The 16,028-nt window shown below is 35.2% G+C and overlaps 2 protein-coding genes across 2 annotated transcripts in view; one reads left to right on the top strand and one right to left on the bottom strand.

Annotated features, from left to right (window-relative positions):
* arhgef3 (Rho guanine nucleotide exchange factor (GEF) 3) overlaps nt 1-11,829 on the bottom strand; it is a 57,053-nt gene extending 45,224 nt beyond the window's left edge. Inside the window, exon 1 of the mRNA XM_016509954.1 lies at nt 11,795-11,829. Coding sequence (XP_016365440.1) covers nt 11,795-11,829 — 35 coding nt within the window. The remainder of the gene's footprint in view (nt 1-11,794) is intronic.
* A 1,484-nt stretch (nt 11,830-13,313) lies between these two features.
* On the top strand, nt 13,314-14,969 carry rbbp9 (retinoblastoma binding protein 9). The gene is made up of 3 exons (XM_016509956.1): nt 13,314-13,356; nt 13,438-13,543; nt 14,713-14,969. Exons 1-3 carry the CDS (start codon nt 13,314-13,316, stop codon nt 14,891-14,893), a joined length of 330 nt encoding a protein of 109 aa, XP_016365442.1. The 3' UTR covers nt 14,894-14,969.
* The last annotated feature ends 1,059 nt before the right edge of the window (nt 14,970-16,028 follow it).

Consider the following 16,028-nt stretch of genomic DNA (forward strand, 5'->3'; position numbering starts at 1 on the left):
ACACACACACACACACACAGCAGACCTGGTCTGATCAGTACTGATCTGCTCTAAATACAGTACTGTAATCAAATCCGCCCACACTGAGCACCTCATGGAAACTGGCCAGGGTTAGTCTCAGTCTAAAGACACTGATGTGGTTTGTAGAAGCAAACAGGATGAACTACTGAATACATGTACATGATTGAATTTCCTGTGTTAAGAAAAGATGCACAGCAGGTCTAATTATGAGCGTCTGACTCATTAACAGTTTCAGCACTTCGTTAAAAGTAAAACTGAGACATTCAGGCAAACTGACTGCATCACAGTATCATGGACTACAGTCACCTGACAGCAGAGCCCTGCTTGTATCAGATCCCTTCTTGTTTTAATAATGTAAACAGCTAAAATTTCACATATTTCACATGTGGAAATAAACCAGATACATATCTGATTGTGCCTTAAATGTGAACAGTCTGGTGGAATTCATACAGGGCTTTATTCCATAATTTTAACGCGCTTACCTCTAAATCATAAGAAAGATTATTACAACACTTGGAACATTTAATTGGACAATAAATTTAACTTCTGTAATGTAACATATTTATGAGAGAAACAGAATATTCAAAAAAAAAAAAAAAAAGAAAGTAGGACGAGACTTCATTTTATCCCAAGCAGTGTTATTTTAGCAGAATTTAGATACTAGTTTTTATTAATATTTTGAATTCATTTGTATTTTCTATTTTCATTTTTAGTTAAGTCTAGTAATTTTGTTGTATGTTTTTGTCATTTTTATCATTTTTAAGATATATATATTTTTAATAAAGACATCTATATATTATTCATTTTATTTCAGCTTTAGTTATATTAGTACATACATTTAAACTAAATTAAAATGATAAATTTTGACTTGCTGAAAAATGACAACTAGCTGAAAGATTTTTTATATTGTATGTTATTATATGTTATTTTTATTTCAAGCAATGATTTATTTATTTGTTTAGTCTTACTTGTAGTTTTAATTAATTATAATAACCCTGATCCTAAGTGATGCTAGCTGAAGAGGAAAGCTGTTTCAGAGAAAGAGTGAGTTAAAAATATACATTTTATTTATAAAGTGCCTTTTCTCACAGCAAATTCTCACACTCATTTTTTAAAAGTGTATTGAGTGTGAGACATGTGCTATATAAATCTAACAAATTAATATTTATTATTATAAGACAGAGCATACACATCATGCAATAAAAATGTTTTAGATCAATACGTGCATACAAAACTTTGTACAGTATATACACTACAAAATGTCATGTAGTGTATATATTAAGTAGCAATTATTATGAAAGTATGCCTTTCTGGTTCATGTTTACACCAGTGACTATTCCCTAATTATTTACTGCCATCTAGTGGCAAACATCTATCTATCTATCTATCTATCTATCTATCTATCTGTCTATCTATCTATCTATCTATCTATCTATCTATCTATCTATCTATCTATCTATCTATCTATCTTCTGTTAGACTTCTCTATTTGTATTTGACTTATCCACAATAACATGCTGTCTGGCAAACAACAGTAAATGTTATATATTTCATATCAGCACTGCATAATGAGCTCTTTTATTCTCCTCAGACTGAACTGATCCGGTGTCAAATCATCTGACCCACAGCAGTCACCCTCCAGCTGCTTTAACCCAGTTTACTGTATGAAAGAAATGCTTTTCCTTACAAGACTCAGTGAACATGTACATACATCTGTCACAGCAACCCTTTTCTCTTCTAAGAATGATACACATAATAATAATAAAAAAAATGATTATGGCAATAATTTTGTAACATATTGACAACTTTAAAGTAACAGAAATTCTTGTCCAGAAAAAAACAGTAATAGTTTCTGGCTATTACTCAGAGATGGGAGTTCAGGAAGCTGTTTCCTGATCTCTGCACCCTTACCTGTACAGGAAACACACACACACACACACACACTCTCACTCTCACACACAGCTGTTTCCTCTTCAGTAGTCAATTTTTCCCAAACCAAACACAAGAAACTCACTAAACTTGTGATCTCACGTCTGATCCGTTTACACTAGTTGTAAACATGAATATGTGGGTGAACTGGCTGTGAATGAAAGGATTAAAGGTTGTACAATAATTTAAATGCATTTATAAAGACACAGGATTGGGGCTCAGGCTTGTCGTGTGTTTTACTTCGTTTTTTTTTTTTTCTCTCCGTGAAGAGTCTTAATGGCATCATGTGCTTATGAGTATAGGCTGCGTAATGTGCATGATGTGCATGACTGTGTGTGTGTGTGTGTGTGTGTGTGAAAATGACATCATGACTGTAGAGCCTCACCCTTTAAATCCATCAGACATCCTGCCCTTACAAACATGACATCTATTAAAATCATCTCTTGAAGAGTTATATTTTCCCTCGTAACTGCAAGATAAAAAGGTACAAACATCCTAAAATCTTCCTTCCAATCACTTTTGACTTTGAAGTTAAATGCTATCTATGGCATTATTTATGTGTTATACTGTTATGTTGATTACCACAAAAAAAATTAAGGAAGATAATAGAAAACATGTTCTTGGATAAATATCACAGTATTATATAAATACAATAATGTCATTAAAATAGAATTAAACAGGGCCATGCATAGACATTTGAGGTTTAAAACTTGATTAAACTGTACTTTTGCAGTGGGACTAAAGCAATTCATTACTAATATCATTCCTGTGTTAAGAGTTTTCTCTATATACAGTAAAGTTAAAAACAAAAGTTGACACCAATTCACAAATTGGTTGCACACTTGTGCACATTTTGACTGCATTTTCTGTTATTTAAAATACATAGCACATAAAGGTTTAACTATTGCTAATTTCCTTATTATCTGACAAACCCTATTTAAAGGGGTCATATGATGCTGCTAAAAAGAACATTATTTTGTGTATTTGGTGTAATGAAATGTGTTTATGCGGTTTAAGGTTCAAAAAACACATTATTTTCCACATGCTGTACATTATTGTTTCTCCTCTATGCCCCGCCTTTCTGAAATGCGTCGATTTTTACAAAGCTCATCGGTCTGAAAAGCGAGGTGTGCTCTGATTGGCCAGCTATCCAGTGCGTTGTGATTGGCCGAATACCTCAAGCGTGTGACGGAAATGATACGCCCCTCACCATACTGTAATGCCTTGTCCCGGCTGGAGCGACGAGACAAAAACATTAAAACCCATTATAAACAAGGCATTCGTTGCATCCAGTGGGGACATAATTACGGAGTATAATGACTTATACTGTCTTTTTACGCATTGCGTTGCATCGCGCCACGTAAACAAAACCATGTCTGCATTTGTGATCGAAGAAATGACAAACAACAAGCTACTACAGCTAGAATAAAAGTTACGCCTTCTTTCTTTGTGTGAACATTTGGGCGGCGTTATGCAAATTTTCCCAGATCGTGACGTAGGTATGTGGGGGCGTGTTAGAACGAGTCGTTTTAGGTAGGTGTGGCTGACTCTTAACTTTTATAAAGAATATCTCTTTGGATTTGAGACTTTAGTCTTTGCAACTTTACAGATCTTCTTTATGCACCAAGAGCTTGTAACACTCCAAAGAGAAAGGAAAAATTGAAATCACATCATATGACCCCTTTAACTGGCAGCCTAACTTTCACTGACTTTGCAAGATGGTGAGTCGTTCTAAAGCGACTGAAACCCTGCGACATCAGGTTGTCCAGATTAAGGTCAATAGCTGCCATAGCAAGAGAAGCTGGTCGTTCCAAATCGGTGATTTCTCCAATAATGCATCTTTACAATGTCATCAACTCATTCAACTCCCCTAAAGAGGCTGGTCGTCCAGGAAAGACAAATGCACGAGAGGCCAGGATAATGCAGAGACTCTCAATGGGGAATCGGTTCAGCACTGCAGCTGGAATTGCTTGCCGGTTCAGTGATGAACAGGGTAAGGATCTGTCTCTGCACACAGTGTCTTGACTCTCATCCGCAGAAAGAATCAAAAGGCTATCAATGGGGAATCGGTTCAGCACTGCAGCTGGAATTGCTTGCCGGTTCAGTGATGAACAGGGTAAGGATCTGTCTCTGCACACAGTGTCTTGACTCTCATCAGCAGAAAGAATCAAAAGGCTAAGCTCATCTTTGCTGAGGAGCATGTTGTGTGGAGAGAGGAGAACTGGTCCAAGGTTCACTTTATTGATGAGAGCAAGTTTAGTTTATTTGGGTAGCATTGTGCAGAGACTAGTGATGTCCAGCAGCTGCAGATGTGCTGCAGTCATTCAAAGCCAATGCCTGTACACTTCCTACTAATTTTTGACTACTGTAACCTTCAGAAATGTTAGTTGTAATCTCCCTTTGTGCTACAATCATTGCTGTTCTCTAATTTTAATCACTGTTTTCCACAAAGTAAAGGGGTTTTGTTGAAGCGTCTTGGTTATTTTGTAAAACACTGCTCTACTAACATGGTATAACCACAACTAAAATTCCTTCAAACTTTGAACGATGAAGATTACATTATTTCTGAAAAAATCAAGTGTGTGTGTGTGTGTGTATACATACATATATACACCCACACACACACACACACATATATATATATATATATATTTGTGTGTGTGAAGAGTTTATTTGCAAAAACAGATAACTCAGATAACTTTTTTTTTTATTAAAAAAAAAATCATGTTTTTATTGTTTTATTGTGTTAGCTGTATTTTTTAAAGTAATTTTTTAACCTAATCAAAATAACCCAACTGCAGTTTGATTGAGATTAATTGGAATGCACAATGAATGATTTTTGAAAATAGTTAAAAACGGAGTTATCTGTCTTTTGCAAATTAACTCTTCATTTATAACTTATATTTATGACTTATGACTTAAACATAAGTCATAGATATATGTATTGTATATATGACCCCCATACGATTGAAAAAAAACTGCTTCACTAAAAGTAGAATGCTAGAAAAAAATTTTTTTTGTTAAATTATTTAAGAAAGAATAAACAGCATTTGGGAATGCAGCTGAAAGAAAACATCTGACTATATCAATGCAAGCAAATCAACTGAACTTATTCAGTTCAGAATTTATTTAAAGAAAACATGCAAGCTTAGACATTCTCTTAAAAATGTCATATATTTTATATTATATACAATATTCTATACATTTTATTTATGTGAACTGAAATGAAAAGCTTAATATTAATTATAAAAATATTACAGAATTAGTAACAAAAGCCAGGTAATTTTGTCTTAAATTTGGAGCAAGAGATACAGGGGGCGTGGCTTTATTACATCAGATACATGTCACTTAATTTGCTCACAGCTGATTGGTCCAGTTTCTTTTTGCGATCACTAACCCAGAATAAAAGCTTTTTCCAGTGAAATGTTCTGCTTGAAAAGTGATTTTAGTTTTTTTGTGCCAACTCTGTTTACTTAATTTTAATTAAATTTATGCATTTAGCAGATGCTTTTATCCAAAGCGACTTACAGTGCATTCAGGCTACACATTTTTTACCAGTATGTGTGTTCCCTGGGAATTGAACCCACAACCTTTTGCGCTGCTAACGCAATGCTCAACCACTGAGCCACAGGAACAACAAGTTTACTTGAATCTAAAAAGTTACATGTGGTATAAAGAAACCCCCTATTTTACCACAGAGAGACTAAGAGAGTCCCTTACTTTCCTCAGATACAACAGAAATCCACCTGTCAGTTTATGCCAGGCGTCTTTATCACAGCTGAGCCGCAGTCTGCAAGATCGCTTCAGTTTGGACAACAGGTGCAGAAAGCCAAAGCAGACCAGAAAGACTCCAACAGCTTATTAATGACAAATGGAATACAATTACTACATATAAAAACACTCAAATAGGATTTTACAACAACAAATAAAAACTGACAATTACATTTACTTATAACTACATTTTTTTTGGCTACATCTTTTACGGTCCACAATAACAGCATGGAAAAACAGTGTTAAGAAAACTTGATAATTGATGATTCACGGCCGAATTAGGCAATCGCGTTTCTTTTCACGAGGGAGTGCGGTTCAAGAAAAGAGTGAGTATGTGAGAACAGGAGGTGCAAACTGAGCCGCTCAACAGCTGTAAGAAAATCTGATTCAGTAACTCGACTCCAAACTATAACTCAACATTTCCCAGTCACTCACTTCCCATGTTTCAAGGCCTTTCCGTCGTTCTGCTTTCAGCCTCAGTCTGAAAACTGTGACGGGAAACTCGTTTGTCTCACAACGATAATGTGACTAACATGCTGGGTTATTAGTAAATAAAGAAGAAACCAGCTATATATGTGAAAGAACTGTTTGGGAGTTGATGGTAGCTTATAAAAACCTCTGGCGAACGAATATGGCGCACTGATTAGGGAGGGTCTGTATTTTCCCGGTTATAGTTTTAGGGCTGGGCACTTATATCTTTGGAAACATTGGCCTAGAAATCCCACCCCATCAAAGTTTTGGATTTTTAACAGAAACAGTTTTACATGAGAAACATCTCAGATGAATTTCCTCACATTCCTTCAGACCAAGGGATTTTTGATGGCATTTTCACATAAAACTTCAAAATTTCATTTAATCCAGTGTTATTTGCCATTTCTTTGTAAGTATGTGTAAAATTCACTAGCAACTTTCAAAAAGTCTTTAATTTGTACGTCTCAATGGGACCATGAGCTGATGGTCCTCGAGATCTTTTGGCATCTAGTGGTCAAAAATGTTTAAATCTGCTCTAATATTTTGCTCTTCTGTAATTATACTGATATTCTAAACCGGCTGGTCACGTTAAGTTTGAGAAACTACATGTTGAGTTTTTGTTGCCTGCATTGTTTTGGGCTGTCTGTGTGAATCTTCACAGTATCTCCTGCTTAAAGTAAGCAGAGAAGGAACGTTCTGATATAATTTCAGGCTTAGAGATGAAGGTCGTGTCTGTTATGTGTTTCTATGGAGGCTGATAAACAGTTTGAGACAGCACCTGACCTGTGTTACTCCCTGTGCTGGAAATAAAGGGAGTTTTCTGCCGGCTGGTTCAGTCCAAACTCTTACTTCCTCCAGAACGCAGCAGAAGCATTTCTCTTCTCAAAACGAGAAAACCCTGGAACCCACAAACCTCTGTGTGGGAACTTTCACTTTCACCTCAACTTTCATATAGGGCTGTTCAGTTCTCCAAACAAGAGTTCACTCAGAAATGAAAATGCTGTCATTGTTTATTTGCCTGTGTCGTTTCAAACCTGTATTTGTTCAATATTCAAACCTTGTTTTGCTTGTCGCAGACTAGTTCTTTCACGTCATGCAATCATGTTTGTGTTTAACATATTTGTGTGTTCATCAGTGTGTTCATATCAAATAAAGTAATCATGTCTGTTCTGAAAACTTGTAATATGAACATATCTTCAGTTGTGTTTTAAAGATGAACAGAAGTCTTATGGGTTTGGAAGGACTTGAGGGTGATCAATTATGACAAATGTTTGGGTAAACTAACTTGGTTTGGTTTAAAGCACTTAATTAATGACATTTTTCGCAGTTTCTGTGACCTAATCTGAAGTGAGAACTATTTATGGTTAGTAAGTTGATAACAAAGCATTATCTAACTCTTTACTATGGGCTAATTAAACATTCATAATTGTGTTAATTACAGTGACAATGAATGAAGAACTCATTATTTGCATTAATGTTTTAACTACAATTTATAAACCATAAATTAACTATAAGCTAATAGTTTGCAAATACTTTATTAGTGTATATTTATTATAAAATGTTACAGATAAAACTTAACTAACCACCATTTACACAAAAGTTGTTACAGCAGCTAAAAGTCCAATGCTCATAAAGATACCAAACAATTAGTGAACATTTATAAACATTTACAAATAATGAATAATCTCTACTTTAGTTTGGGTACTGCAAAAACATGAACAAATGGTTAATAAATGTTAATTTTGTTAAGATGCGTAAATAGCAGAAGTCTGCACAACTAATGAAAACCGAACATATGACCTTTACAGACTGTGATTATGAGTTAATGAATAACATGCTAACATGAATGCTTTAGTGCTTAAAATTACAATTTTTTTTTTTACAACATTTGTAAATGTAAAAAAGAACATTAGGTAATATGTGAACTGAAGTTTAATGACATTTGTAAACATTTTAATTTACATGAAATGCTGATTTGTTAATTATTAGGTAATGTTTAATAAGTTTATTAGTAAACATTAACAAGCACATTATCTCATATGTCTAGCTATTTGAATAATATTAACTAATGATCTGTTAAGCATTATATAATGTTTAATGATTTATTAATGAAAGCTATTATAAAGTGTTACTAAGACATTTATAATGTTATATAATGTTTGCTATTTAAAATAAATGCTCATCAATCATCAAAGAATCCTAAAAAAATATGTATCATGGTTTCCCAAAAAAATAAAAAATTAAGCAGCAAAAACTGTCTGACATTGCTATTAATAGGAACCGTTAATAATAATTGGGTACCAATGATAACTGACTATGACTAAAGCACTAGTTATGAATATCAGAATGATTTCTGAAGGATCATGTGACACTGAAGAGTGCAATAATGATGCTGAAAATTCAGCGCTGCGTCACAGGAATAAATTACATTTAAATATGCATTTAAATATAAAATGCAATAATATTTTTACAATATTATTATCATTTTTACTGTATTTTAAACAAATGAATGCAGCCCTGGTGAGCATTATACGAGATCTTTTACAAAAACATTAGAAGATTATTCTGAACTTTTGACCAGTATACTGTATGAAACAAAAGATCTACAGTGCTCTTAATTCAAATAACAGAGAGCATCATTCAGGTAATACACATACACCTCTGTATGAGACGTGGAAATATAGGCCATGTGCACTGTGGGAGAGAAGAGGCTGATGGGAATCACAAGCGTGGGTTTGACGTGAACTTGCCGTGAAAAGTCCAAAGAAAACATCCCTGATCCCACTAAGGAAGAGGGCCGTGAGAATCAGGACGCATTCAGCAAGCATTAGTGTGGGGATTACGACTCGACACGCTCCGCTACACTCCTCGCCCGCCGGGTGTCATCTCTGATCTAAAGCAGCGCAGACACACAGAAGCTGACTGTTATTAGGCCTCATGAGGGCTGAGGAAACACCTGAGCGACCAGTGATCCTTCATCATGTCCTTCAGGCTTACAAGATCATATCTTTACAGACACAACCCCTCCAGGTCACCGAGACATGTGTTACAGTATCTAAATATACAGGGAATAAAAGTATAGTCCTACCACCGCTGCCATGACAGACTCTCACACAGAACAGAAAACCACCTCTCAAATCAAGACTACAGAGGTCAGAAACAAGCCGACCAAGCCTAAACCAGCAAAGCTGTGCAAGACCAGCGTGAAAGGATTCTCCTACAATTAAAAACACAACAGACATCCAGCATTCCACACCGTCATGTTCTGCTTGCAGACTCTGAAGACAGAAATGCTCAGAAAGGCTCACCAGTGAATTACAGTGCTGTGTGTGTGTTTACAGAGAGAGATGGCGGTTTCTGGAGCACATATGACAGAGTTTAACCTCTCCTGAAAAACGCTGTTCCAAGTTTAAATTAGATTCTGAATGACAAATTTCCAATGCAAACTCAAATTTTGGACTCCACTGCATGTAAGATGTAAAGTTCTTTTATCCTTTTTAAGACTTTCATATTTGGGTGAAATATGGACATTTTTTAATTAGCAAGCGAATTATTTATTATTTTCTTTGAGCATCCAAAAGGCCAAATATTTTGGCAAGGAGAACTTACAGATCTACTCTGTGGAAGCCCGTTTCCGCCACTGAATACAAAATAAAAAAGGTAATTGCGACTTTTTATCTCGCAATTCTGACTTTTTTCTCAAAATTGCGAGTTTACATCTCACAATTCTGACTTTTTTCTCAGAAGTACCTGATACAAACTCGCAATTCTGACTTTTTTTTTCTCATAAACTCACAATTGCGAGTTATAAAGTTAGAATCGCAAGATATAAACTCGCAATTCAGGCTTTTTTTTCTCAGAATCAGGGCCGTTTCTAGCCAATTTGACGCCCCCCCAAAAAATTATATATATATATATATAATTATTTTCAGACACCAGTTGCTTGTCACATTCAAATTGGTTGTCATAGTAACGACACTAATTTGTGGAGATTCAGTGCATTGAGTTCCACAAATCTGAATGCATTCGCCTATGCCTAGAAACGGCCCTGCTCAGAATTGTAAGATTTACACTCGCAATTGCAAGATATAAAGTCCAGTTCAAAAGGAGAAAAAAAGACTGATATGTTCTCAGAATTGCAAGTTTATACTTCACAATTCTGACTTCATTTATCAAAATTGCGAGTTTATAGCTCGCTATTCTGACTTCATAACTCGCAATTGCGAGTTTATATCATGCAATTAAAAAAAATCAGAATTGCCAGTTTATAGCCTATCTCGCAATTCTAACTTCATTTCTCACAATTGCGAGTTTATATCTCACAACTGTGAGAAAAAAGATCAGAATTACAAGTTTGTATCAGGCAATTCTGAGAGAAAAAAAAAGTCAGAATTGCGAGATGTAAACTCACAATTGTGAGAAAAAAGTCAGAATTGTACGGAGCCCCTAAAGGGACATGGTGGTGGAAAAAAAATTAGGGGGGGGAGGAAATTTTTTTTTGCGTTCTCTCGCAAAACTTTTGCGTTCCCTCGAGAAACTTTGCGTTCCCTCGCAAAACTTTTGCGTTCTCTCGCAAAGATATTTGCGTTCCCTTTTGCGTTCTCTCGCAAAGATTTTGCGTTCTCTCGCAAAAGATATTTGCGTTTTGCGAGGGAACGCAAAAGTTTTGCGAGAGAACGCAAAAAATCTGACAAATATTTTTTCCTCCCACCCCAAATTTTTTCACTCAATCTGATTTTTTTCCACCACCATGTCCCTTTAGGGGCTCCGTAGAATTGCGAGATAAAAAGTGTTTTATTTTTTTTTATTCAGCGGCGGAAACGGGCTTCCATACTACTCAGCTAACAGGGAATGTTCTCCAAATTTGGGAAGGCTATCTCTAAGTTGGGAACAAACATTCGTCCAGTAACATTAACTGAATTGTTGTCTCTGATAATGTTCTTTAAACGTTATTTATACATCATTCGTGGACTGTTTTGTCCCCCTGAAACATTTTAGTTGGACGTTCCTCTAACATATTTAAATGTTACAACTTTACTAGTTTCAGAATGTTCGGAGAACACTCAAATGTAACATTCTCACAATGTTTTCAAATTGATCAAATGGAATATTGCCTTATTGTTTTCTCTAACGTTCGTAATAACCAAGGGAAAAGGGTTTAAAACATTTTAAAAACGTTTGAACGTGCAGAGAAATATTGTTTTCATAACATGGGAATGTTAGCAAAAAGATCTTACAATATTTTTGTTAGCTGGTTGCTCCTCAGGTCAATAACTGTTACCCAACAAACATGAGAGGTCGGCCCGACGTGCACATCATGTCTATATTGCGTCGGTCGGTCCAGGACCGTATCTGTACGTTCCCCAGTTCAGCTTCAACAGGTGAACATAATGTATGGACTCAACTAAACTTCAATTATTTGTTAATTGTTATCCACTGTACAGTAAGTGAAGTTTCTTTTGTTTTCATGGTTTTTGTACAAATACACTGAGTCTGTAATTTGATTTACCTGTACAAATATAGTATCACCCAGTTTTGACATGTCTTATTCTAAAGCAAATAAATATAGATGTGCGCTTTTTCATAATGTAAATAGTACTCACCCAGATCCTTCATCACCTCCGGCTCTCGTTTGCATTGAATCTGCTGATATCCAGAGAGAGAGAGCCGCTCACACCATTGATCACTGATCAGTCCGACTGATCGATACAGTTCATATTCAGTTACACATGCGCGCACAGCATAACAAACACGCATGGAAAAGTCACTTAAACAGCTTTGCATTAGCGGACTTTGATATGAGAAATGCTAGCGGTTATTCCTCCTATCCCTCGTTTGTACTGTTGTGACACGCCAGCCACACACACACACACACACACACACACACACACACACACTCCTCTCACTCGGTGAGTCGGATGGGAGAAATGCTAGCGGTTATTCCTCCTATCCCTCGTTTGTACTGTTGTGACACGCCAGCCACACACACACACACACACACACACACACACACACACACACTCCTCTCAGTCGGTGAGTCGGATGGGAGAGGTTTACTGATGACAGATCACCGGGCGTCAATGCTCTTGCACGGATATTTCCCGCGAAAAAAACAAACAAACAAACAAAACCGTACACGGATCATTCTAATGCACTGCATCCATTAAACACTAAATTAACACTAAAGGACATTTATTGATATCTGTTGCTTTTAGTGTAACATTATTTTTTTTTCATTAAAAAATGTATGTAAATCCTTTAAAGAGGTCTTTAACGTAATAAATACACATTTTCACAGCGATGCAGAGATGTTGTTATACCGTCGCGCCCCCTTGCGACACCTGAGGCACCTCACTCCTTTCACCAACCAGCATTAACAAGTGTTTACAAATAACACCAACTTTATCGTTGAGAGAACGCCAGGTATACAGATCAAATATGACTCTTCAGCTTTATGCCACTGTATACTTCTTCAGAATAATTTAAGTCACTGTAAATTCCATTGTGCATTCAATTGTGATTTATTATAATAATTATTATAAGATGTGAATTCTGATAGCTTGTGAGAGATGAACAAATAAACCTTCCTCAATAGCCTGATGATAAAAATATCAAACATAATACATGATTTTTCTAAAAAATGATGTATGGTTAATCAAGTAAATCTATGTTGTTGCTTCAGTCCAGTGAGTGTTCATCTTGAAATGTTTCTAACAACATAAAAGTTATTCTTACATTTACTATAAAAATCAGTAATTTTTTTTTACAGCAAAAGACACATGAACCATAATCTGAAGGTGGTTTATCAGCAAAGTTTTGATCATGTTGATAGTTTAGAGGCTTTAGACATTTGCATATTGAATATGATACTTTTACAGTATGGAAGGTATTGTAAATACGTAAATTCAATTATAAAAAAGAAAACCAGATCACCAATTTCATTATAGAAGACTATATGCAAAATATATGCTAAAATTGAATATTAAATGAAATTATTTAATTTTCATTTTATTTTTCACCGTGACAATGCATTGTCCCTGTCAAATAAAACATAAAATGCAGAAAATGATAGGGTTACAGTGATTGAATACAATATGATGTGTTTTTAAATCATATTCGCAGATGCCAGATGTGTCTTGTACGCTGAAGAACATGCCGGATCCTGGTAGTACACGTTCACATAACTTTATTACAGGAGATCTGAATGATGTATATCTGGTATAATATATTGTATTTGAGTTGACAGTGACTGCCAGAGAGAGCATCTGGCTGCCGTTCATGGAGAAGGAGCTGAAATGTGATGAAGAAACGGCCATCATCGGACACAGTTCAGGAGCCGCTGCAGCCATGAGGTACTGACTGATTCTGCCTGGCAGCGTTTGCTTGCATGCTTATTAGGCCCGTAATATGTATTAATAAGGATTTACTTGATCCTTTTTCTGAAGAAATGTAATTTATACGTTTCTGCTTCTTATTTGGTTCACTACTTCTCCCGTTGATATGGGTCAGATAGAGTGAAACATTTGAATGATCACAAGTGATTCTTGGGCAGGATTCGATTCTGCTGCACTTGAATGATCAATCTCTGAGCCAACACATTTTAAAAAATAAAGTATATTAGTGCTGTCAAACGATTAATCGCGATTAATCACATTCAGAATAAACGTTTTTGTTTACATAATAAATATACACAGTACATGCACATATATTATGTAGGCTATATATAAATATACACATATGCATGTATATATTTAAGAAAAATATGTTATGTTTATATATTAAATAGTGCTGTCAAACGATTAATTGTGATTAATCACATCCAAAATAAAAGTTTTTGTTCACATAGTTTGTGTGTGTACTGTGTATATTTATTATGTATACATAAATAGACAACCATGCATGTACATATTTAAGAAAAATATGTTACGTTTATATATTAAATATATTTATATATAATATAAATTATATGAATATAAATATATACATGTAAATATTTTCATAATATATACAGTATGTGTGTGTATTTATATATACATAATACATACACAGTACACAGATATATTATGTAAATAAAAACGTTTATTTTGGATGTGATTAATCGCGATTAACCGTTTGACAATTTATATTATATATAAATATATTTAATATTAATGCTATGAATTTACTGCATGTAAATATTTTCAATATACAGTATGTGTGTGTATTTATATATACATAATATATTATACAGAATAAATATACACAATACGCACACTTATATTAGGTTATTAGGTAAACAAAAACTTTTATTTTGGATGCGATTAATCGTTTGACAGCACTAAAGTATAATACTCACAAATATTTATAGCCCCAAACAATTTAATGTGTACTAAACTGACGAAATGCATGGTTTTAAATGCATGTGATGATAATGCATGAATGAACGCGAGAGCAGTGCGTTTGAGTAAAAATCACTCATAACATCAATCATCATCCATGTGAGTGTGTGCCAAATCTACCTTCTTATTCCTATTTCCCTCAGGATATTTCAGCCGGCCATGGGAATGGGAGAAGATCAAAACAAACGTGAAGTACATAATTCAGTTCGGATCTACAGACCCTGGGAAGAGCAACAGGAAGTGGCTGATGGACTGAAGACAGATCTACAGAAATACTCGGACCTTTCCAGAACACAGCTTTTCCAGAGCTCATGGACGCAGTGAAAAATCTCAAAACCAACAGCTAAATACCAAAACTCACCCTTCTTCCTCTGTGCATTTAAAAAACACACTCATTTTATTTCTTAGGGGCCAAATGAATCATGTGTCTTACAAGAAACAATGGCAGTGCATTATTGTGGCATATTTTGAAACTGTCCGTTTTCATTTATTTTCAATACAAGCATAATCATGTAAATCCTCAAATACTCACGTTTTCACAAATATTTATAGCCCCAAACAATTTAATGTGTACTAAACTGACGAAATGCATGGTTTTAAATGCATGTGTGATGATAATGCATGAATGAACGCGAGAGCAGTGCGTTTGAGTAAAAATCACTCATAACATCAATCATCATCCATGTGAGTGTGTGCCAAATCTACCTTCTTATTCCTATTTCCCTCAGGATATTTCAGCCGGCCATGGGAATGGGAGAAGATCAAAACAAACGTGAAGTACATAATTCAGTTCGGATCTACAGACCCTGGGAAGAGCAACAGGAAGTGGCTGATGGACTGAAGACAGATCTACAGAAATACTCGGACCTTTCCAGAACACAGCTTTTCCAGAGCTCATGGACGCAGTGAAAAATCTCAAAACCAACAGCTAAATACCAAAACTCACCCTTCTTCCTCTGTGCATTTAAAAAACACACTCATTTTATTTCTTAGGGGCCAAATGAATCATGTGTCTTACAAGAAACAATGGCAGTGCATTATTGTGGCATATTTTGAAACTGTCCGTTTTCATTTATTTTCAATACAAGCATAATCATGTAAATCCTCAAATACTCACGTTTTCTTTACAGTAGCACACAGAATGCCCATGAAAACTGAGACAAAACATAGCAATTACCGTAGTACAAAACCAATGAGGTACAAGTAATGGCACTTACAGCAGTCAGAACCAACCAAACATTGATCTCAGTTCAAGTTATTACAATTATTATACAATTAAGTCCACACGTGAGGGTTTTGCTGCTCATATGTATAGATACAATCCTATATTTAAACAGGGAAGGTTCAAATGTAAATCCTGGTTCTAATCAGTTATAGCACCATAATAAGGGTCACCGTCAACATAAACATTTCTTTTAATTGAAATATACACATTCTATTATTTGGTTGAAGAACGGTT

The sequence above is a fragment of the Sinocyclocheilus rhinocerous genome, unplaced genomic scaffold, assembly GCF_001515625.1.
Source record: "Sinocyclocheilus rhinocerous isolate Xijiao unplaced genomic scaffold, SAMN03320098_v1.1 scaffold3797, whole genome shotgun sequence".
NCBI classification, from domain to species: Eukaryota; Metazoa; Chordata; class Actinopteri; order Cypriniformes; family Cyprinidae; genus Sinocyclocheilus; species Sinocyclocheilus rhinocerous.